The sequence below is a fragment of the Scyliorhinus torazame genome, chromosome 7 (assembly GCF_047496885.1).
Source record: "Scyliorhinus torazame isolate Kashiwa2021f chromosome 7, sScyTor2.1, whole genome shotgun sequence".
NCBI lineage: Eukaryota > Metazoa > Chordata > Chondrichthyes > Carcharhiniformes > Scyliorhinidae > Scyliorhinus > Scyliorhinus torazame.
In genome coordinates, this window is record NC_092713.1 from 12,252,570 (window position 1) to 12,276,875 (window position 24,306).

The 24,306-nt window shown below is 47.4% G+C and overlaps 1 protein-coding gene across 2 annotated transcripts in view; it reads left to right on the forward strand.

The window, feature by feature from the left end:
- Positions 1-24,306, forward strand: part of LOC140426033 (atrial natriuretic peptide receptor 2-like) — a 130,848-nt gene that overhangs the window by 43,243 nt on the left and 63,299 nt on the right. For both annotated transcript variants that reach the window (XM_072510327.1, XM_072510328.1), the window contains exons 10-18: positions 1,011-1,097; positions 11,159-11,302; positions 13,401-13,522; positions 13,619-13,760; positions 14,968-15,016; positions 15,119-15,226; positions 17,122-17,241; positions 20,065-20,158; positions 20,270-20,357. In XM_072510327.1, coding sequence (XP_072366428.1) covers positions 1,011-1,097; positions 11,159-11,302; positions 13,401-13,522; positions 13,619-13,760; positions 14,968-15,016; positions 15,119-15,226; positions 17,122-17,241; positions 20,065-20,158; positions 20,270-20,357 — 954 coding nt within the window. The remainder of the gene's footprint in view (positions 1-1,010; positions 1,098-11,158; positions 11,303-13,400; positions 13,523-13,618; positions 13,761-14,967; positions 15,017-15,118; positions 15,227-17,121; positions 17,242-20,064; positions 20,159-20,269; positions 20,358-24,306) is intronic.

Below are 24,306 nucleotides of genomic sequence, written 5' to 3' on the forward strand. Positions count from 1 at the left end.
TGAGCTTCTTTTTGAGCTGTTGGCTTGGAACTCCACTCATCCAGGCAAGTGGAGAGTATTCCATGACACTCCTGACTTGCCCCTTGTAGATGATGGACAGTGTAATGATGTGTATAGTACATGTGGATTAAAGGGTGTGGGTTACTGTACTACAGATTCAGTATTATTAGTTTATTATCTGTTACTTAGTAAAGTGTACAAACCTAATCACGCTTAGTAGTGGAAAATAAATTTGTTTTGATTTAAAGTTCTTAGTTTAATGTTCTTTGTCAACACTACATATCTGGCTATCTTGAAGAATAAGGCGAGGAATATAACAGGCAGGTTTTGGGAAGTCAGGTGAAGTATTCAACACATAATTCCCATCCTCTGACCTGCTCTTGTAGCCACAGTCTTAATATGGCTTTGGGGGTCAGGAGGTGAGTTATTCACCGTAGGATTCCTAGTCTTTTGCCCTGGTAGCCACAGTATTAATGTGGCTAGTCCAGTTCAGTTTCTGGCCAATGGTAACCTCCAGGATGTTGATAATGGGAGATTCAGTGATGGTAATGCCATTGAATGTCAAGAAGTAATGGTTTGATTGTCTCTTGATGGAGATGGTCATTGCCCAGCACTTGTGCGGTGCAAATGTTATTTTCCACTTATCAGCCCAAGCTTGGATATTGTCCAGGTCTTGCTGCATTGGGTGGACAGGGACTGCCTCAGTGTCTGAGGAGTCGTGAATGGTGCTGAACATTGTGCAGTCATCCGCAAACATCCCCGATTCTCACCTATTGATGGAAAGAAGGTCATTGATGAAGCAGCTGAAGATGGTTGGGCCTAGGACACTACCCCGAGGAACGCATGAAGTGATGTCCTGGAGCTGAGACGATCGACCTCCAACCACCACAACCATCTTGGATAGTAATATAAATTCTATTTTAACTAAAAATTATTTTGAAAAAGACGGGCCTGATAAAGTGCACCAAGGTTTTAGTTTCCTCTTAAACCCTGCCCTATTTGTATTTCAGTGATGGTCGGACAGTGGCTATTAAAAGGATTCCCAAGAAAACCTTTGCTCTCTCAAAAACAATCAGGAAAGAAGTGAAGCAAGTGAGGTATACACTGACCTTTGTGAAATCTCAGTTTATTCTGATATACTTTAATTTAAAATACTAAGCTAGTACAATGTCCATGTATGTACGTGCAATTTGCGGAATTTGGGATGGAGGCTAATAGAAGGAGGGAACAAATTACTTGCTGGTGGGTGAACATCAAATGAGGTGGTGTGTGTGCGCAGTGAGTTTCCCGCACTGTACAAGAGTAGAGTGGGTTTATGCTGGCTAACTTTGGTTAGCCCTGCAGCCTCACAGCGCCGAGGTCACAGGAATGGTCAGCTAGGCATCTTTTCCTCTCGGAAAGAGCAGATAGAGGCCTTAAAATTATGTACGGGTTTGATAAGGTAGACATAGAAAAGTTACTTGTAGAGGAGACCAAAACTATGGATAATAAATATAAGATAGGGAGAGTTAGCTGGGAGCCCGCATTGCCTTGGAGGGCCAACCTTATTCCGAGGTAATCAGGCACTTAGAGTAATAAAAATAGAAAATGTTGGAAAATCTCAGCAGGTCTGGCAGCATCTGTGGAGAGATGCTCTTCCTCAAAGCTAAGAGTCATACTGAGCTGAAACATTGGCTCAGTTTGTCTCTCCACAGATACTGCCAGAATAGCAGAGATTTTCCGGCATTTTCTGTTTTCATTTCAGATTTCCAGCATCTGCAGTATTTTGCCTTCACTTATCTACACAGCATTGGGCCTGCCCTGAATTAAGCCCCCAGTATGGTGGATATCCTGCCCTCGAGAACTGGCAGCTGCCATTATTGTAGATGGGCTGAACTACAGGATCAGTGGTCGATCCTGTGGTGAAATGCATCACTGTAAATACACAAGGGGTTAATGTGAACACACTACACCTAGCTAGACACTAGAGGGAATACCAGAGACATCATGACACACAGACATTCAACCAATAGGTCAGTAAGATAGGACACGACCAATGGGCAGTGACAATACACACAGAGGTGGCACTATCACAGGGGGGCATTACACCAACCCATACATAAGGACACAGCACACATGCTCAGTCTCTTTCCAGTGGAGACACTTAGTGAGTACAGACAGGGTTGATTGAAACACATCACACCCACCACGTGGATTGTAGCAGACTGGTTAGTTAGTCTGAGTAGCTATAGCAGGATTAACTAGAGTCGAATCCATGCAGGAGAATTGTTAACAGTTTAATAAATGTGTTAAAGCTATCTCCAAGTCTGAACCTTCCTTTGTCAGAGTGCACATCAAGGCAGCAGCTTATGCTACGTCAAGAGCATAACAAAACAGATCCTTCAGAGAAAGATGAGTGGGGTGGGATGCAGGTGCCAGGGAAGAAATGGGAAAGGGGAAGACAGCAAGGCAGGGGGCTGCCTTCCTCAGGCCTCCCCTGTAGCAATGTCCAATCCTTAAACTGGGCACAGAGTGCTTTTGTACGAGGGCCTCTCCCCACCCCTCAGTAGCAGCAGGTAACCCGACATGGTTGCACAGTGGCCTTCCCAGATGGCACGTCACCCTGCCCGTTGCTGGGTGAATACCAGCTGTAGTGGGTTGAGGCCCTTAAATTGCTACTAAAGGTCCCAATAAGCCTCCAGGTTAGAAGTTTTCCCACCCCTGGACTTAATTGGAGGGAGGCAGGAATGTTGCGAGATCTCAATCCCGCCAGATCGCACGGAACCTGAGAACATCTCAGACACTCAGAAGGTAAGAAGGTAAGTAAGTGATTTTTACTTTTATACCTTTTTTCAAATTGTGTGTGTCGGGGGGAAACTGAAGTGACATCACAGAAAAGCTGTGACCTGAGTGGCTGGTTGGGATTCTAACCTAAATTTAAAAAAAATGTGAGTATTTGGGAACTAATTAAACATAATAACTTAATTATAATTTAGAGGATATCTAAGCCAGAGATCGGAGAGTATTATAGTTAGCTATCGCATTTCTATTAGAAATCTAGTGCTAGGAAACAGATAGTTGACAGTAACTTTGCAATTTAAAAAAAAAAGTATTTATAAAAAAAAAAAGACAAATTTTAATTTTAATTAATTGACGCAATGTCAGTTAGAGGGGTGCTGTGCTCTGACTGTGAGATGTGGCAGGTCCGGGAGGCTTCCAGCGTTCCGGATGGCTTCATCTGCAGAAAGTGCACCCAACTGCAGCTCCTCACAGACCGCATGGTTCGGTTGGAGCAGCAATTGGATGCACTTAGGAACATGCAGGTGGCGGAAAGCGTCATAGATCACAGTTATGTAAATGTGGTCACACCCAAGGTGCAGGCAGAGAAATGGGTGACCACCAGAAAGGGCAGGCAGTCAGTGCAGGAATCCCCTGTGGTTGTCCCCCTCTCGAACAGATATACCCCTTTGGATACTGTCGGGGGGGATAGCCTATCAGGGGAAAACAGCAGCAGCCAGAGCAGTGGCACCACGGCTGGCTCTGATGTTCAGAAGGGAGGGTCAAAGCGCAGAAGAGTAATAGTAATAGGGGACTCTATAGTCAGGGGCACAGATAGGCGCTTCTGTGGACGTGAAAGAGACTCCAGAATGGTATGTTGCCTCCCTGGTGCCAGGGTCCAGGATGTCTCCGAACGGGTAGAGGGAATCCTGAAGGGGTAGGGCAAACAGGCAGAGGTCGTTGTACATATTGGTACTAACGACATAGGCAGGAAGGGGCATGAGGTCCTGCAGCAGGAGTTCAGGGAGCTAGGCAGAAAGTTAAAAGACAGGACCTCGAGGGTTGTGATCTCGGGATTACTCCCTGTGCCACGTGCCAGTGAGGCTAGAAATAGGAAGATAGAGCAGACAAACACGTGGCTAAACAGCTGGTGTAGGAGGGAGGGTTTCCGTTATCTGGACCACTGGGAGCTCTTCCGGGGCAGATGTGACCTGTATAAGATGGACGGGTTGCATCTAAACCGGAGAGGCATAAATATCCTGGCCGCGAGATTTGCTAGTGTCACACGGGAGGGTTTAAACTAGTATGGCAGGGGGGTGGGCGCGGGAGCAATAGGTCAGAAGGTGAGAGCATTGAGGGAGAACTAGGGAATAGGGACAGTGTGGCTCTGAGGCAGAGCAGACGGGGAGAAGTTGCTGAACACAGCGGGTCTGGTGGCCTGAAGTGCATATGTTTTAATGCAAGGAGCATTGCGGGTAAGGCAGATGAACTTAGAGCTTGGATTACTACTTGGAACTATGATGTTGTTGCCATTACAGAGACCTGGTTGAGGGAAGGGCAGGATTGGCAGCGAAACGTTCCAGGATTTAGATGTTTCAGGCGGGATAGAGGGGGATGTAAAAGGGGAGGCGGAGTTGCGCTACTTGTTCAGGAGAATATCACAGCTATACTGCGAGAGGACACCTCAGAGGGCAGTGAGGCTATATGGGTAGAGATCAGGAATAAGAAGGGTGCAGTCACAATGTTGGGGGTATACTACAGGCCTCCCAACAGCCAGCGGGAGATCGAGGAGCAGATAGGTAGACAGATTTTGGAAAAGAGTAAAAACAATAGGGTTGTGGTGATGGGAGACTTCAACTTCCCCAATATTGACTGGGACTCACTTAGTGCCAGGGGCTTAGACGGGGCGGAGTTTGTAAGGAGCATCCAGGAGGGCTTCTTAAAACAATATGTAAACAGTCCAACTAGGGAAGGGGCGGTACTGGACCTGGTATTGGGGAATGAGCCCGGCCAGGTGGTAGATGTTTCAGTAGGGGAACATTTCGGTAACAGTGACCACAATTCAGTAAGTTTTAAAGTACTGGTGGACAAGGATAAGAGTGGTCCGAGGATGAATGTGCTAAATTGGGGGAAGGCTAATTATAACAATATTAGGCGGGAACTGAAGAACATAGATTGGGGGCGGATGTTTGAGGGCAAATCAACATCTGACATGTGGGAGGCTTTCAAGTGTCAGTTGAAAGGAATACAGGACAGGCATGTTCCTGTGAGGAAGAAAGATAAATACGGCAATTTTCGGGAACCTTGGATGACGAGTGATATTGTAGGCCTCGTCAAAAAGAAAAAGGAGGCATTTGTCAGGGCTAAAAGGCTGGGAACAGACGAAGCCTGTGTGGCATATAAGGAAAGTAGGAAGGAACTTAAGCAAGGAGTCAGGAGGGCTAGAAGGGGTCATGAAAAGTCATTGGCAAATAGGGTTAAGGAAAATCCCAAGGCTTTTTACACGTACATAAAAAGCAAGAGGGTAGCCAGGGAAAGGGTTGGCCCACTGAAGGATAGGCAAGGGAATCTATGTGTGGAGCCAGAGGAAATGGGCGAGGTACTAAATGAATACTTTGCATCAGTATTCACCAAAGAGAAGGAATTGGTAGATGTTGAGTCTGGAGAAGGGGGTGTAGATAGCCTGGGTCACATTGTGATCCAAAAAGACGAGGTGTTGGGTGTCTTAAAAAATATTAAGGTAGATAAGTCCCCAGGGCCTGATGGGATCTACCCCAGAATACTGAAGGAGGCTGGAGAGGAAATTGCTGAGGCCTTGACAGAAATCTTTGGATCCTCACTGTCTTCAGGGGATGTCCCGGAGGACTGGAGAATAGCCAATGTTGTTCCTCTGTTTAAGAAGGGTAGCAAGGATAATCCCGGGAACTACAGGCCGGTGAGCCTTACTTCAGTGGTAGGGAAATTACTGGAGAGAATTCTTCGAGACAGGATCTACTCCCATTTGGAAGCAAATGGACGTATTAGTGAGAGGCAGCACGGTTTTGTGAAGGGGAGGTCGTGTCTCACTAACTTGATAGAGTTTTTCGAGGAGGTCACTAAGATGATTGATGCAGGTAGGGCAGTAGATGTTGTCTATATGGACTTCAGTAAGGCCTTTGACAAGGTCCCTCATGGTAGACTAGTACAAAAGGTGAAGTCACACGGGATCAGGGGTGAACTGGCAAGGTGGATACAGAACTGGCTAGGCCATAGAAGGCAGAGGGTAGCAATGGAGGGATGCTTTTCTAATTGGAGGGCTGTGACCAGTGGTGTTCCACAGGGATCAGTGTTGGGACCTTTGCTGTTTGTAGTATATATAAATGATTTGGAGGAAAATGTAACTGGTCTGATTAGTAAGTTTGCAGACGACACAAAGATTGGTGGAATTGCGGATAGCGATGAGGACTGTCAGAGGATACAGCAGGATTTAGATTGTCTGGAGACTTGGGCGGAGAGATGGCAGATGGAGTTTAATCCGGACAAATGTGAGGTAATGCATTTTGGAAGGGCTAATGCAGGTAGGGAATATACAGTGAATGGTAGAACCCTCAAGAGTATTGAAAGTCAGAGAGATCTAGGAGTACAGGTCCACAGGTCATTGAAAGGGGCAACACAGGTGGAGAAGGTAGTCAAGAAGGCATACGGCATGCTTGCCTTCATTGGCCGGGGCATTGAGTATAAGAATTGGCAAGTCATGTTGCAGCTGTATAGAACCTTAGTTAGGCCACACTTGGAGTATAGTGTTCAATTCTGGTCGCCACACTACCAGAAGGATGTGGAGGCTTTAGAGAGGGTGCAGAAGACATTTACCAGAATGTTGCCTGGTATGGAGGGCATAAGCTATGAGGAGCGATTGAATAAACTCGGTTTGTTCTCACTGGAACGAAGGAGGTTGAGGGGCGACCTGATAGAGGTATACAAAATTATGAGGGGCATAGACAGAGTGGATAGTCAGAGGCTTTTCCCCAGGGTAGAGGGGTCAATTACTAGGGGGCATAGGTTTAAGGTGAGAGGGGCAAGGTTTAGAGTAGATGTACGAGGCAAGTTTTTTACACAGAGGGTAGTGGGTGCCTGGAACTCACTACCGGAGGAGGTAGTGGAAGCAGGGACGATAGGGACATTTAAGGGGCATCTTGACAAATATATGAATAGGATGGGAATAGAAGGATACGGACCGAGGAAGTGTAGAAGATTGTAGTTTAGTCGGGCAGTATGGTCGGCACGGGCTTGGAGGGCCGAAGGGCCTGTTCCTGTGCTGTACATTTCTTTGTTCTTTGTTGTTTTGAACCCCACCTAAAACCGGTGGGGGGTCGGGGGGGGGGGGGGGGGGGGGGCGGGGGGGTGGTAGCATAAATTTCCACCAACAACGGCATTAATAAATTGAACCGGAAATTCAGGCGAAATATTTTTACCCAGAGAGTGGGGAGAATGTGGAACCCGCTCACACAGGGAGTGGCCGAGTGAATAATATTGATACAGTGAAGGATAAACATCAATGAGAGAGAAAGGAATAGCAGGAGATGCTGATAGGGTGAGATGGAGAGGGGGAGAGAGGAGGCTCGTATGAAACCCAAACCTCAGCATGGAGTTGGGTCAAATGGAATGTTTTCATGTTGCGATATCTTGTATTATGTAATAAAACCAAGGTGCATGCAGTACACAGCTGAGTGCTGAGTAATAAATACTCTAGATAGAACAAAGATGATGTAAAAACACTGGATGAATACTTAGCCACGTCTTAACTTGTGAAATATAAAATGCACACACCACAATAGAATAATTTAAAATTATTGCGGGTGGGGGGGGCGTGGTTTAGCTCAGTGGGCTGGATGGCTGGTTCATGATGCAGAACAAGGCCAGCAGCGCGGGTTCAATTCCTGTACCGGCTGAGGTTATTCAGGAAGGCCCCGCCTTCTCAACCTTGCCCCTCGCCTGAGGTGTGGTGACCCTCGGGTTAAATCGCCACCGGTCAGCTCTCCCCTCCTCAAAGGGGAAAGCAGCCCATGGTCATCTGGGACTATGGTGACAACATAGAACATAGAACATAGAACATAGAAAATACAGCACAGAACAGGCCCTTCGGCCCACGATGTTGTGCCGAACCTTTGTCCTAGATTAATCATAGATTATCATTGAATTTACAGTGCAGAAGGAGGCCATTCGGCCCCTTGAGTCTGTACCAGCTCTTGGAAAGAGCACCCTACCCAAACTCAACACCTCCACCCACCACCAAGGGCAATTTGGACATTAAGGGCAATTTATCATTGGCCAATTCACCTAACCCGCACATCTTTGGACTGTGGGAGGAAACCGGAGCACCCGGAGGAAACCCACGCAGACACGGGGAGGACGTGCAGACTCCGCACAGACAATGACCCAAGCTGGAATCGAACCTGGGACCATGGATCTGTGAAGCAATTGTGCTATCCACAATGCTACCGTGCTGCCCTTAAGAACAAATAAATCTACACTATATCATTTTCCCGTAATCCATGTACCTATCCAACAGCTGCTTGAAGGTCCCTAATGTTTCCGACTCAACTACTTCCACAGGCAGTGCATTCCATGCCCCCACTACTCTCTGGGTAAAGAACCTACCTCTGATATCCCTCCTATATCTTCCACCTTTCACCTTAAATTTATGTCCCCTTGTAATGGTGTGTTCCACCTGGGGAAAAAGTCTCTGACTGTCTACTCTATCTATTCCCCTGATCATCTTATAAACCTCTATCAAGTCGCCCCTCATCCTTCTCCGCTCTAATGAGAAAAGGCCTAGCACCCTCAACCTTTCCTCGTAAGACCTACTCTCCATTCCAGGCAACATCCTGGTAAATCTTCTTTGCACCTTTTCCAAAGCTTCCACATCCTTCCTAAAATGAGGCGACCAGAACTGTACACAGTACTCCAAATGTGGCCTTACCAAGGTTTTGTACAGCTGCATCATTACCTCATGGCTCTTAAATTCAATCCCTCTGTTAATGAACGCGAGCACACCATAGGCCTTCTTCACAGCTCTATCCACTTGAGTGGCAACGTTCAATTAAATATTATGGTGTGTGTATGCTGAGTGGTTAATAGAAATATTCTCTTGTGCCTTGTGGTTTAGGAATAATTTCAATATTGCACCTTAAACCCAATTTGTTTCAATGTTTTGATGGCGATTGGTTGGCAATAATATCAGGAATGATAAAAAGTGATCAAATACACACAGCTGTAACGACCTCCTGGGCTAGTGCGCGGTCAATTCCAGCCCCATTTGACCCGGAGTCGCAACACAATCGAAATTAACAAATAACTCTTAGAAATACACCCCAAGTTTTTGGCCCTTGGCTGCCCAATAACTCCAGTCACAGGTTTGTAAATTTAAGCACAATTTATTAATAACAATAACTATAATGCAATATGGAGCAAATACAACTGGTTAACTATTATCTAAATCATAACCCACTCCTCTTTAACTCACCCCCACCCGCTACCCACACGCACAAGACAGACAAATAAACACAGAAGGAAAAGAGTGCAACAATATTGATGAAAGTAAAAAGGATAAGTGTCTTTGTTTCAGATGGTTGTCTTCTAGCACACCTTCGTTTCGTTTAAGCTTTCAGCTCGAGGTTTCTTCTTTCAGTCTGTAATGGTTTTCACTGTAGATTCATCCAGATTCTCAGTAGGTTCAGAAATATGGCAGCTGCGCAGCTTCACTGGAGTAAGAGAGAGAGAGAAACTCACAGCTTCCTCTGAGTATCCAGGACCCGACTGTCCTTTCCTTGCTTCTCTGAAAACCATCCCACTTGGCGAGGACCCAATCACCGCTTGATCCCAGGCAGAATGCGGCCTTTTGGCCAATTCATTGGCCAGAAGGGGAGTGTGCAGCGGGACCTAGGTGTCCTTGTGCACCAGTCGCTGAAGGCAAGCATGCAGGTTCAGCAGGCGGTAAAGAATGCTAATGGTATGTTGGCCTTCACTGCGAGAGGTTTCGAGTATAGAAGCAGGGATGTGTTGCTGCAATTGTACAGGGCCTTGGTGAGGACACACCTGGAGTATTGTGTGCAGTTTTGGTCTCCTTCTCTCAGGAAGAATGTTCTTGTTCTCAAGGGTTCACCAGACTGATTCCAGGGATGGCGGGACTGTCATATGAGGTGAGATTGACTAGGTTGGGATTGTTCTCGCTGGAGTTCAGAAGAATGAGGGGGTTCTCATAGAGACTTATAAAATTCCAACAGGACTGGACAGGGTAGATGCAGGGAAGATGTTACCAATGATGGGTGTGTCCAGATCCAGGGGTCACAGTCTGAGGATTCGGGGTGGACCATTTCGGACAGAGATAAGGAGACATTTCTTCACCCAAAGAGTGGTGAGCCTGTGGAATTCATTACCACAGGAAGTAGTTGATGCTAAAACTTTGAATATATTCTAGAGACGGCTGGATAGAGCACTTGGGGAGAATGGGATCAAAGGCTATGGGGAGAAAGCAGGAATAGGCTATTGAGTTGGATGATCAGCCATGATCGTAATGAAAGGCCTCCTCCTGCTCCTATCTTCTATGTATCTATGTATCAATGTACCTTTTGAGTTCCTCACTTCCTTTCCTCGACTTAAAGGTTTATGTCTATTAAACATCCATGGGACAAAAATGATAATGGCAAAATAAAATAAATGAGAAGCCAAGGTAATTAACAAGAGGGGCCCTTACACTGCATAAAACAAGAGAATATTGTAATTCGCACTGACAATGCTTTTTCTCACATTTAGAATCACACACCTGAGAAAACTGGTGGAGACGGTGTGGGTTAGTAAATTACATCAACAAAATAAGAAGCAAAAAAGGAGACAATGGTATTTAGACGAACCAGAGGTATGGAGGTGATGGATGAGAAAGTGAGCTGAGGTTAAAGAGAGAGTCTTAGCATGGAGCAGTGATTGAAACTATTCATAGAGCTAGCTGTCCGTACAAGCACGTTTTAAAAATGTGGTTAGGGTGATAGGTCACTCCATTAAAACATACCGCCCAACTTGTCACACATTCACCCTTTATCTATCTGACAGATATTTAATAGGTGCAGTTAACCATCTCCCATGAAAATAATACAAGAGTGAGGAGAATATAAATCTGGTTTTATAAAGTGCTATTGTCAAGCTCTATGGTATTCAGTTTTCATAGGAAATAAGCTAGGATTGTGGAAAGGGATTTCCAAATTATTGGCAACAATTCCGGAATCATACACAATAACATTGAAGATTAACTTTTCCTTTGACATTTATGCGTCCCTGATCGATTTTCAATGCACAAATCTATTTTGCACATGTTAGTTAATGGTGTTTGGGGAGTTTTATTTGCCAATTGTTTCCTTGCTCATTCCAGAGAACTCGATCATCCAAATCTATGCAAGTTTATTGGTGGATCTGTTGAGGTGCCCAATGTTACCATTGTTACTGAATACTGCCCAAAAGGAAGTCTGACTGATGTTCTGTTCAATGATGATATTCCCTTAAACTGGGGATTCAGGTAAATAACAATCTAGAATGATTCACTTGGTTTTTAGATCGGAATCTGAATAATATTGGGGCAGCACAGTAGCGCACTGGTTAGCACAGTTGCTTCACAGCTCCAGGATCCCAGGTTCGATTCCCAGCTTGGGTGACTGTCTGTGCGGAGTCTGCATGTTCTCCCCTTATCTGCGCGGGTTTCCTCCGGGTGCTCCGGTTTCCTCCCACAGTTGAAAGATGTGCAGGTTAGCTGGATTGGCCATGTTAAAGTGCCCTTAGTATCCAAAAAAAAAAGGTTAGGTGAGGCTGCTGGGTTACGGGGATAGGGTGGAGGTGTGGGCTTGGGGAGGGTGCTCTTTCCAAGGGCCGGTGCAGACTTGATGGGCCGAATGGCCTCCTTCTGCACTGTAAATTCTATGATTCTATGATTGATTCTTCCACCTCCTTAACACCATAACATCGCTCATCTAAGCCCCTGCTGGAACAGCAAAGGCTGCTGAAGGCCTCTGGCTTCATTACCTCCAGGTTTGCTCATTCCTACGCTCAGCTACCAGCCTTCCACCTTGCACACTCCATATATTTGACATCATCCAAAACTCTGCTACCTATCTTCTAATCTTCTAACTCACAACAAGTTCCGTTCACCCATCGCCCCATGTGCTCGTTGATCTACACTGTCTCTCAGTCTGGAAACTCCTCAATATTAAATTTCTCATTGTTTTCAAGGACTCCCATGGCCTTGCCCAACCCTATCTCTGTAATCCCCCCATAACCCATAACCTTCAGGATCACGACGCGACTCAGATTGTTCGTGTTCCGCCATTGGTGGCTGTGCCTTTAGCTCACTGGGTTCCTAAGCTCTGACATTATCTTCCTTAATATCTACCCCTTTATCCTCTTTCTTCTCCTTTCAGGTAATCCTGAACGACTGCCTCTTCGAACAAGCATCTCAGTCCCACGACATCAGGGTAGTGTTCTAGGCCCAACCAACTTCAGCTTCTCCCTCTCAATGATCTTTCCTCATCATAAGCTCAGAAGTGGGGATATTTGCTGATATTTGCACAATGTTCAGAATCGCTCACGATTCCTCAGATACTGAAGCTGCCCAAATGCAGCAAGTCCTGGCTAACTGTCAGGCGTAGGTACCAACATTAAGCCCCACGCTCAACAGTGCCTCTGTTACGAACCCTTGGGCAGCTGTGCGATCAATTCCAGCCCCACTCATCCCAGAGTCATGACACAAGTGGTTTAGCACAGGGCTAAAGAGCTGGATTTTAAAGCAGACCAAGGCAGGCCAGCAGCACGGTTCAATTCCCGTACCAGCCTCCCCGAACAGGCGCCGGAATGTGGCGACTAGGGGCTTTTCACAGTAACTTCATTTGAAGCCTACTTGTGAGAATAAGCGATTTTCATTTTCATTTCAACGCTGATAAAAATACCCCAAATCTTTGGCCCTTGGTTCTAATTACAGTCATCAGGTTTGTCGGTTTAAACACAATTGCTGTTTATTTATAACTAGAACACATATGAAGTATGCAGTGAATACAGTTGCTTAATGTCAAACTAAATACCTGACTCCCCCTTCAACTGTCCCACCCTCTACCCGGGCACAGAAGACAGACAAACACAGAGGGATGGACAGGGGTAAAAAAAATAAGGGTTAAGAATAAAAGATAAGAGTCCTTGCTTCAGATGATGAGTTCTTCAGTGCATTTCCTTTACAGTATGAGCGTGGTTTAAAGTCTCTGACCTGCACATATAATGATCTTCCTTGCAGCTAGCAATACCTTACTCGCAGCTGTTCCAGGAGAGGCTTCTGGCTTCACATCAGACTCTGCTTTTAGTTTGTGGTTTATTTCCAGGCCTCTTTACTTCTTCAGACACTTTATCTCATGTCAAGTCTTTCCTTCAGCTTGTGGTTTAATCCCAAGCCTTTGTTGTTCCAATAGAATGGCACCCAGACCCACTGGCGAGAGAGAGTGAGAGTGAGAGAGAGAGAGGAGTCTTCCATTAACTCACTGCCCATTTATCCCTGACAACTCTGTGAAAGCACCTTGGAATATTCATTTTCTATATTCAAGGCGTGATAGAAATGCAAGTTTTTGTTGTTGCTTCAGACTCTCATTTGCAACTGACCTGGCACGGGGAATGGTCTACCTTCACCAGCATAAAATTTACCACGGGAAGTTACAATCAATGAACTGTGTCATCGATGATAGATGGGTTTGCAAAATCTCAGGTAATTCTCCATCATGCAAGCTGGGCAGTTTAATGGATCGCAGCATCTTGTACAGAATTGCACTGTTAACTGGCATTTCAATTTTATTGCACGAAGGTTACGGTTTAGCTGCCTACAGAAAGGATGATTTTGAGGAATTTACTAACACAATCAACGGAAAGGCCAGCCGCATTTACCGTGCTCCAGAAGTATTGGCGGGAACTGTTTCGAACGTGACTCCGACTGCAGATGCCTACAGGTAGCGTGCCTGAAACTCAAACTGCTCCCTCCAGGTTATTGTTCACCGTGTTCAGTGGATAGTTGAGGGGATATGCAGAATCCTGGGATTTAAATGGATGGGGTCTGGGAATAGAGAGCAGAGGCTTTTGTGGAAGACTTGGTTGAGCTTTGGCTGGAGTATTTTGTCCACTTCCAGGTGCCACTCTTCGAAAGGAACGCTTTCAAATAGAATTGGACAATTATCTGAGTAGAACGTGGCAGGAATTCTGTGGCCGTTGCTACACATTTGGCCCACTGAGCACTTCCCCGCCCCTGGGGACATCTTGGGGGGGGGATTCTCCGTCCCGCCGCGCAACATCCCGACCGGCCGGCGGGATTCTTCGTTACGCCAGCCGGTCAGTGGGGTTTCCCATTGTGGGGCAGCCCCACGCCGTCGGGAAACCCCCAGGCGCCGGCATAACGGAGAATCACATCGGCGGAGAATCCCGGCCCTTATTGACAAGCGGCGGGAGTATAGAATCCCACTGCCAGAGAACGACGGGTCGCTGAGCAACACGCAGCTGGGTAACTGGAGAATCCAGCCCAATATATACAGGGCTTCAGAGAAGAAGGTTAGGAGTGGGACTGTCGGAGAGATGGGCCGAGTGGCTGTAACCATTCTATGATCCCATAAAATGAATATGGGTGGAGGAGTAAAGAGATTCAAAGGGGAATTCAGAAGAAAGTTCTTTACCCAGGGAGTGGTGAGATGTGGAACTCACTCCCAGTGAATTAACATAGATAAACAGTGAGGAAACAGTCAGGTTGGAATCACAATAAGGACGGGAATTTCTGTCCCCGCCCACTGCCAAGGTCTCCTGGTCCTGTCGAAAGTCAGTGGACTTTTGGCTGGCCCACTGTATCCCCCGTGGGAGGGTCCCAACAGGAACAGGCCGGCAATCCCAGCCTAAGAGTTTTCTAAGGGTTGACCAAGTTTTTCTTCAACCTTTTTTTAAGATCGAATTTTGTGGAATAGTAATCGGGTATATTTCAATTTGGTTCCTGAGAAATTTGACACCATTAATCAGGAAAGGTGGAAAATGTTAGTGATTCTGGATTGGCTCTATATGGGAGGCAGAGGTAGGGTTGGTTGTTGAGAAGATGGAGTTCATCATGTGGAAGCTAGATCTGATTAATTTTCTTTCTCTTTCTCATTTCTAAAAAAATGTCATGTTGTCTACATCCAGCTACTCCATAATACTGCTCGAAATTGCAACACGCTGTTGCCCAGTCCCGGTAGGTCAATCACCTTCTTGACTATCACTTTGTATGTTGCAATTCACATCCTTTCATCCCCCCCCGAATTAAACTGTAATTTATTACGTCCACATGTTCAAGGGTGATATTGACATTGAGAAGGTTGAATCAACTTGGCGGCCCTATCTTCCTGAAATGAATACTGGAAAATCTGATAGCGACTGTCCAAATCAGAGAGACTACACTGAGGTAAGGTGCTCGCATTGCGAAACCATCCTGCACATTATCAATGGCGAAGTCGCCTTGGGAGAATTTAGGTGGAAGATGAAATACAATTTACCACCTGTCAATGCAACTTAACCAATGATTTTACAGAGGCAGAGGGGTCGGTAACCGGAGAATAGGTATTTGGTAAAAAAATCAGAGACAATATGAAGATGTGTTTTTTGCACTGAGGTTTGTGGGGGTCTGGAATACGTGGTCTGAAATGGTGGTGGAAATTTCAAAAGCAAATTGGCGAAATATTTTAAGATGTGAAAAAAGTCAAGAGAGCTATGGGGAAGAACTTTTGTGTGGAAGTAGATAACCATCAATGAACCAGTGTTGAATGGACCTAATCTGCGCTGGATCAACTTTCCAACCTTTGGGCGGAGTCCTCCAATCTGGGATTTTGTCCAGTGGCGTGGGTGGGATCAGGAAGTGTTTCCCGCTGCAGAGGTGGGCTGGACACCAAGCCGTATCTCCCGGCCCTAACTCACTTACGTGCCTGGGGGCTAGCACCGTATTCCATGGAGGTACGGGCACGATGGCACATGCCCCGCCATCATATCTGGGTTCCAAATCGAAAAGGCGCCGAACATCACTGACCCGCTGCTGTAGAATGAAGATGAACTTCCTGAAAAAGAAGATGGATCACCAGGAACACTCTGAAGCTGGGTAGACCGCCTCAATGACATTGAATCCGGAGGATTTGCCTGTCGATGACCCCCCCCCCCCCCCCCCCCCCACCCACTGCGGTCTGTGACGCAGGTTGCTGGCGACCCCATTCCGAACTTCGGAGGCAGCCAAAGGCTCCTGCACGCCACATTGTTCCACTCGCCTTCTGGACCAGCATGTTTTCCCGCTAGTGTCGTGGAGAATCGAGCATGGAGACAAGGGGCGGGATTCTCCGACCCCCCGCCGGGTCGGAGAATCGCCGGGGGCTGGCGTGAATCCCGCCCCCGCCGGTTGCCGAATTCTCCGGCACCGGATATTCGGCGGGGGTGGGAATCGCGCCGCGCCGGTCAGCGGGCCCCCCCCCCGGCGATTCTCCGGCCCGCGATGGGCCGAAGTCCCGCTGCTGGAATGCCTGTCCCGCCGGCAAGAATCAAACCACCTCTCTTACCGGCGGGACAAGGCGGCGCGGGCGGGGTCCGGGGTCATGGGGGGGGGGGCGATCTGGCCCTGGGGGGTGCCCCCACGGTGGCCTGGCCCGCGATTGGGGCCCACCGATCCGTGGGGCCTGTGCCGTGGGGGCACTCTTTTCCTTCCGCCTTCGCCATGGTCTCCACTATGGCGGAAGCGGAAGAGACCCCCTCCACTGCGCATACGCGTGGATGCCGTGAGCGGCCGCTGACGCCCCCACGCATGCGCCGCACGGCAAAGTAATTTCTGCGCCAGCTGGCGGGGCACCAAATGCCTTTCCCGCCAGCTGGCGGGGCGGAAATCAGTCTGGCGCGGGCCTAGCCCCTCAAGGTGAGGGCTCGGCCCCTCAAGGTGCGGAGGATTCCGCACCTTTGGGGCGGCGCGATGCCGGACTGACTCGCGCCGTTTTTGGCGCCGGTCGGCGGACATCGCGCCGATTGCGGAGAATCCCCCCATGATTCCGGTCAGGTCTTCATCTGAATCCCAGTAGTGGGATGTAAACCAGTTTGCTGTGTGCTAGCCAAGGGGTTCCCGATCTGTAATGGCGGGCACTAGCGGGAGATCCATGGGAAATTCACGCCGGCATAACACCAATTTCTGGACACCCACCAAATGCTAAGCCTCCTGCCCACCATTTAACCCGTGAGAATTCCACCCATATCCTTCCAAGTTGTCAGTCATAAACGCATTTTTGATTTCAAATGGCAGCTTTAATTCAATTTCCTTTCTTTTGTTTAAAGTTGATAAAAAGGTGTTGGGCACACAATCCATTTTTGAGGCCAACCTTCGAACAAATTAAGAAGATGCTTGAGAAAATGAATCCCAACAAAGTGAGCCCGGTTGACATGATGATGAACTTGGTAAGAAGGTTTCTTTTTTGACCCACTGAATTTGCTTCACTTCCATTAGCGACTAGGGGCTTTTCACAGTAACTTCATTGAAGCCTACTTGTGACAATAAGCGATTTTTATTATACGCTCCATCGGAATTATTTTCAACCTCCCTCGATGTGTTTGAAGAATTAATTGATTTTTTAAAAATGGGAGCATTAATAATAATAATCTTTATTGTCACAAGTGGGCTTACATTAACACTGCAATGAAGTTACTGTGAAAAGCCCCTAGTCGCCACATTCCGGCGCCTGTTCGGGTACACAGAGGGAGAATTCAGAATGTCCAATTCACCTAACAAGCACGTCTTTCGGGACTTGTGGGAGGAAACCGGAGCACCCGGAGGAAACCCGCGCAGACACGGGGAGAACGTGCAGACTCCGCACAGACAGTGACCCAATCCGGAATTGAACCTGGGTCCCTGGTGCTGTGAAGCAACAGTGCTAACCACTGTGCTACTGTGACGCCCATTATCTGAAATGATTTTGAGCAGTTCCCGCATGCATTCACTGGACAAGATGGATTATAATTTAGCACCAAATAGGTGTTATAACCCCAATGGAGATCTCGAGATTGGGTCTAAACGGTTTCCCATGGCCTTCCCCAAATGTAAACTTCCGCTTTAAGGGGGCGGAGCTTTCCCTTAACAAGGAGAACCTCGGCTGTCCAAAAACACAGCCTGGGTGCAGGTTGGGATGGAGATGCTTCGGGGAGGGAAGGAGGTTTTAGATTGTATTTGTAATAAACCTTGTTTGTTAGTTTCTACTATCGTCGATGCGTTCTGCTTACCGCGGATTCAACAATAGTTGCGATTATTGAAAGTTAATTTTGTTTTGTTCTTTGATTGAAAAGATAATGACATATAGTGGAGGCTGAGTCCTATATTAATTCTAAACTTGGCTCAATCTTGGCATCAAGGGGCCCTGGCAAACTGGAGTCAATAGGATTCACAGGGAAATCTCTCCGCTGGTTGGAGTCATACCCGGCACGAAGAAAGATGATTGTGGTGGTTGGAGGTGAATCATCTCAGCTCCAGGACATCACTGCAGGAGTTCCTCAGGGGGGTTTCTCAGGTCCAATCATCAGCTGCTTCATCAATGACCTTCCTTCCATCATAAGGTCAGAGGTGGGGATGTTTGATGTTTGCTGCAAAATGTTCAGCACCATTCGCGACTCCTCAGACACTGAAGCAGTCCAGGTCCAAATGCAGCAAGACCTGGACAATATCCAGGCTTGGGCAATGATCATCTTCAACCGGAAAGAATCTAACCACGTACCCTTGACATTCAATAACATTATCATTGCTGAATTCCCCATTATCAACATCCTAGGGATTACCAGTGACTGTGACTATGGTGGCTACAAGAGCAGGTGAAGCTGGGAATCCTGTGGCTAGTAACTCACCTCCCGACCACCCCAAAGCCTGTCCACCATCTGCAAGGCACAGATCAGAAGTGTGATGGAACATTCTCCACTTGCCTGGGTGAATGTGGCTCCAACAACACTCAAGAAGCACGACAACATCCAGGACAAAGCTTGCCTGGAAACCCATCCATAAACATTAAATCCCTCCAGCACCGATGCACAGTACCAGCCGTGTGTACCATCTACAAGGTGCATTGCAGGAACTCTCCAAGGCTTTTTAGACAACACCTTTCCAACCCATGACCACTACCATCTAGAAGGACAAGGGATGCAAATACATTGAGAACACCATCACATGATGTTCCCCTCCAAGCTACTCACCATCCTGACTTGGAAATGTATCGCCGTTCCTTCATTGTCACTGAGTCAAAATCCTGGAACTCCCTCGCTATCAGCACTGTGGATGTACCTGCACTACATGAACTGCAGCAGTTCAAGAAAGCAGCTTACCACCACCTTCTCAAGGGTGATTAGAATGGACAATAACTGCTGGTCTTACCAGTGACGTACACATCCCATGAATTAATTTTTAAAAATTTTATGATGAAAGTATTCTGACAATGAGTTTCCTGATAAAATATACAAAATAAATGAAAGCTGCCTTCAGCATGATGAACACAGGTACCCTTTGTGGCAGTCTTATGGCGCAGTGGTAATATCTCTTGGTCTGGACCAGAAGCTCTGGATTGAAGCCCCTGTTCAGAACTTGTTGCCCATGGAAGGAGGCCAAAATGTGGCCAAAGAAGCAAGAGAGTTTCCTGGTCAGTCGAACACTGCAGAAGACAACAGCAAAGCACAGCAGTGCTTTGCCAAGCATCGTTATGGACCAATGAAGGCCATGATTGCCCATGTCCTCTGAGGGTAGGGTACCTGAAGACGGAGGAGTATCCTGTGTAGATTAAGGGGATGCATGTTAACTGTGTGCAGACTGACTGCACATTCCAATTGAAAATGAACGAACCTAATCTCTTCCTCCATGAATGAGAAGCAAACAAAGCCATGGGATGGTACGGATTGAAGTTGATGTAAGTGTGCAGCAGTTGCATCGATCGTGCTTGAATTAGAAATATCTGCCTGGTGATTTGTTGGGTCAATATATTCTCAAAATAGCAATTTCATCTCATCACGATCAGGGCCATTAGATTTATGCCTGAACAAGTCAAATTTTTATCTATTTTGCAGAGTTATCAAGGATTTGTCTAAAGGTACAAAGGTCCCATTTTTGTGTCAAGCGATTCCATGATTTTTAATGAGTGTTTCAACGAGCATATTGTGTCCACTTTCATTTACAAAAACTGTAAATCTGTGCCTTGCCGACCAGTTAACTTATAGAAGACATGTGAGACATCTTCCATTGTTTACATGTAGATGGAAAAATACAGCAAGCACCTGGAGGTTATTGTGGCTGAAAGGACTCAAGATCTTCTGCAGGAAAAGCTGAAGACTGATTGCCTCTTGTACAGTAAGTTACCTGCGGTAAAATTCAATCCAGTGACTTTATTCTGAGAGAGCATTCACAGTGCATGGTGTGTGAAAACTGATTGAATGTATTTACCATTGCATATGTCACCAGGCATGTTACCAAAGGAAGTAGCTGATGATCTTCGTCAAGGGATTTCTTCACAAGCTCAAAGTTACTCTAATGCTACCGTGTTTTTCAGGCACGTTACTTAGGTGTTGTGCATCTGATTTCACTGTTTGTGATGGTGGGAGTGTTGTTATTGGTGTTGTCACTGGTGTGAATTTTGCACTCAAACTGGTGGGATATTAGCTGGGGAAAATTAAACACTTTGTATTCATGTATTCAATGCCAGGATCAGGCACTCAAAAATAGATACAGCACAATTAGATGCAGAGTGAATCTCAGCTACCCTGCCCCCATCTCAGAGTGCCCAGACTTCATTAGATGGACCATAAATGCTTGACATACCAAAGGATCAGACCAACTCCTTGGAGTGAGAGCCAAAGTCAACCTTTTAAATCAATGACCTTCAGAACTGAGTTCTGACCAAGTGGTCATTGATCTGGAAAGTTAACTCTATTTCTCCACAGATGCTGCTTGGCCAGCTGAATATTTCCAGCATTTACTGTTGAAGGACATGTGAACATAAGAAATAAGAGCAGGATTAGAGCATTTGGCCCTCGGAGCCTGCTCTGCCATTCACTATTATCATGGCTGATCTGACTGAGGCTTGAGCTCCACTTGCCTGCTCTGCCTCCCATAACCTTGACTCCGTTGTTGTCAAAAACTCTCAATCAATCTTGAATACGTTCAATGGCCCACCTCCACTGCTGTCTGGGGAGGACAATTCCAAATATTAATCACCTTCTGAGAGATGAAATTCCTCCTCATCTCCATCTTAAATGGGAAACCTCTTATTCTGAAATTGTGCCTCCCGAGTTCCAGATTCCCGCACAAGAGAAAACATCCGCTCCATGAAGGCTTAAATAAAATCCTGCACAATCTTTTCCAGAAGACAATGCCTTCATACCAGGAATCAGATAGTGAACCTTCTCTGAGCTGCCTCCAATGCAAGCATTACCCTCCTTCTATAAGGAGACCAAAACTGTACAGAGTACCCGAGACAGCGTCGCATAACTACCCCGTACAGCTGAAGCACCACTTCCATACTTCTATACTCCATTCCCCTTGCAACTTTGCCTTTCCATTTCTAATTACTTACAGTGCCTGCTTGATTCTGCACTTCTGGTCTCCTCTACACAAACGCATTGAGCACACACATTATATACATATTTATACACCCATTCAGGACAGCTCAGCAGGCAGTATTTCTCCAGAGATTCAGCAAACACCATTACCAATAGCAACAGCTGCAACTGACAGCTGCACACAGACTGCTTTAGATCCTGGTTACACGATGGCATGTCATTTGCATATTTACTTAAAGAGATATTGCAACACCTGCAATACTAACTTTTTGCTAGGCATTTACAAGGACACCCTATCTTAAGAATATAAGAACTGGGAGCAGAAGTCGGCCATTCAGCCCCTCGAGCCTGCTCCGCCATTCAATACGATCCTGGCTGATCTCCTCTCGCCCTCAACTCCACTTTCCTGCCGGTTCTCCATCACCCTTCAGCCCATTACTGTCTGACTCCTTAAATTTGCTCACTGACCCGGCATCCATTGCACTCTGGGGGAGCGAATTCCACAGATTCACAACCCTTTCAGAGAAGCAATTTCTCCTCATCTCTGTTTTAAATCTGCTGCCCCTTATTCTAAAACTATGACCTCGTTCTAGATTGCACCACAAGAGGAAGCTCTAGGTCTACTTTGTCAATCCCCTTTATCATCTTATATCCCTCAATTAGATCTCGTCTCATTCTTACAAACTCGAGAGAGTATAGGCCTGAACTGCTCAACCTCTCTTCATAAGTGGAATGGCTTAGGCCAGGTCTTTGAGATTGGCCAATTGGAATACGAGTTCCCTGATTAGTGGGCCAATCAGGGAACCTCTTCTCTGTATATAACAGGGAGTGTCAGATCCTCTGCACTCCCAGTGCAGACAGCAAGCTGTGTGCATACTGCTGTTGATTTTGTTAATAGAAGCAATTCTGGTGAAGGGACCGCTGCCTCCGTGGACTTATTACAATAAGGCAAACTCCTCGGGCAGGATTCTCTAATAATGGGGCTATGTCCCCACGCTGGCGTGATAAGCGGCACCAACCACTCCGGTGTCAACGGTCCCCGATAATGGGGACTGCTCCCTTTCCTGGGGGGCTAAGTCGGCGCCGGAGTGGTCCCTGCTGTGCCCGCTGGCGCGGAACGGCCTGCGCAAGTTAACGCATGCGAGGAACAGGCGGCGTGATTCCGCACATGCGCGGAACGGCCACCGTATTTTCACGCATGCGCGCTACGGCCGGCCTATTTCCGCACATTCGCGGGGGTTCCCTTCTCCGCGCCGGCCCCCGGGCAATATGGCGGAGCCCTACAGGGGCCCAGCGCGGAGTAAAGTAGGCCCCCACAGAACCAACCCGCCCGCCGATCGGTAGGCCCCGATCGCGGGCCAGGCCACCGTGCCCCCCCCCCCACCCCCCCCACCGGGGTCAGATCCCCTCCGCTCCCCCTCCAGGACGGCCCCCGCACACTCACCTTCCAGGTTCCGCCGTGAGGAACCTGAGTAACCCACGCCGGCGACACTCGGTCAAGCCCGTCGGTCACTCGGCCCATTGGGGCCCGGAGAATCGCCGGGGGGGGCTGCTGCCAACGGCCCCCGACCGGAGCGGCGGGAATCCCGCGGGCACCCAAGAATCGGCGCCGGAGAATGGGGAAACCTGTGGTGCGGCTGCGGGGAGCGATTCTCACGCCCCCCCCACCCCCCCCGGGGATTCTCCGTCTGGCGCCGGGTCGGAGAATCCTGGCCCTCATCTCTGAAATCAATCTACTGAACCTCCTCTGAACGGCCTCTAGTGACCCTTTGTACTGCAGCAGTCTGTAGACCCTCTCCATTTAAATACTCTGCTTTTTTTACTTTATCCTCCATTATCTGTCCATGTTTTGACCACTCGATGAACCAATTCATCTCCCTTTGAGGCTCTTTGTATCCACATCACATTTATTCCTACCTTTCTTTACATCATGTGCAAATCTGACTATAAAATAGACAGTCCATTCATCCAAGACATTAATACAGATTGCAAATAGTTGAGGCCCCAGCACTGACCTCTGTGGCACTCAATAATCGCCGCTTGCTTGAAAATAACCCGGCTTCTTGACTATCTGTTTCCTGTTCGTTAACCAATCCTCCGTCCATGTTATAATAAAAACATAAAATGCTGGAAATACTCAGCAAGTCAGGCAGCCTCTGTGAGTGCCAGAGGACACGATTGAGCGACTTCTTCGCCTCCAACTCCATGTGGCGACGAGGCCGTTAAATCTCACGAGAGACCTCTTACAAGATTTGTGATGCTCACAACGCCTCATGGGATCTCGCGACACGTCACGATCTGGATCTTACCCTCGCTGGGCGAGATACAAATATACATATTTAAATAAGCCAGATTAGCCCAGCACCCGGGAACTAATGCCCGCGCCTGGGAGACCTCGCCATGGCATTATTTAGCACAGGTCCACAGGCGTAATGGGAGCTCGGGGCTCTCCCAGGCCATTGGGTGGTCAGGGATCCCTGGGTAGCACCGTGACTCCCCTCTGACTTTGATTTTGAGCCGATTTTGAACAGTAAAATCTATTTAAATGAATGGCAATCAGGTTCCTGATTGCGTCTGCTGGGAGGGGCTGGGAACATCGCAAGCTGTTTGGCGCCCAGCGCAAATCCCATTTCAGGCCTATCCTGAAATTTTCCGACACAGCGGGATTTGTGCCAGGAGCAACCCGCCCAGAAAATTGCCCCTCATCATCTTTTTTCTTTTTTGAATTTTGCAGAAGAGGGGCATTTTGTTTGTCATTTTCCAAGTCAACACTGTTATGATTCTACGGCAGCACAGTGGCCCAGTGGTTAGCACGGATGCCTCGCGGGGCCGAGGTCCCGGGTTCGATCCCGGCCCCGGGTCACTGTCCGGGCGGAGTTTGCACATTCTCCCCGTGTCTGCGTGGGTCTCACCCCCACAACCCAAAGGTGTGCAGGTTAG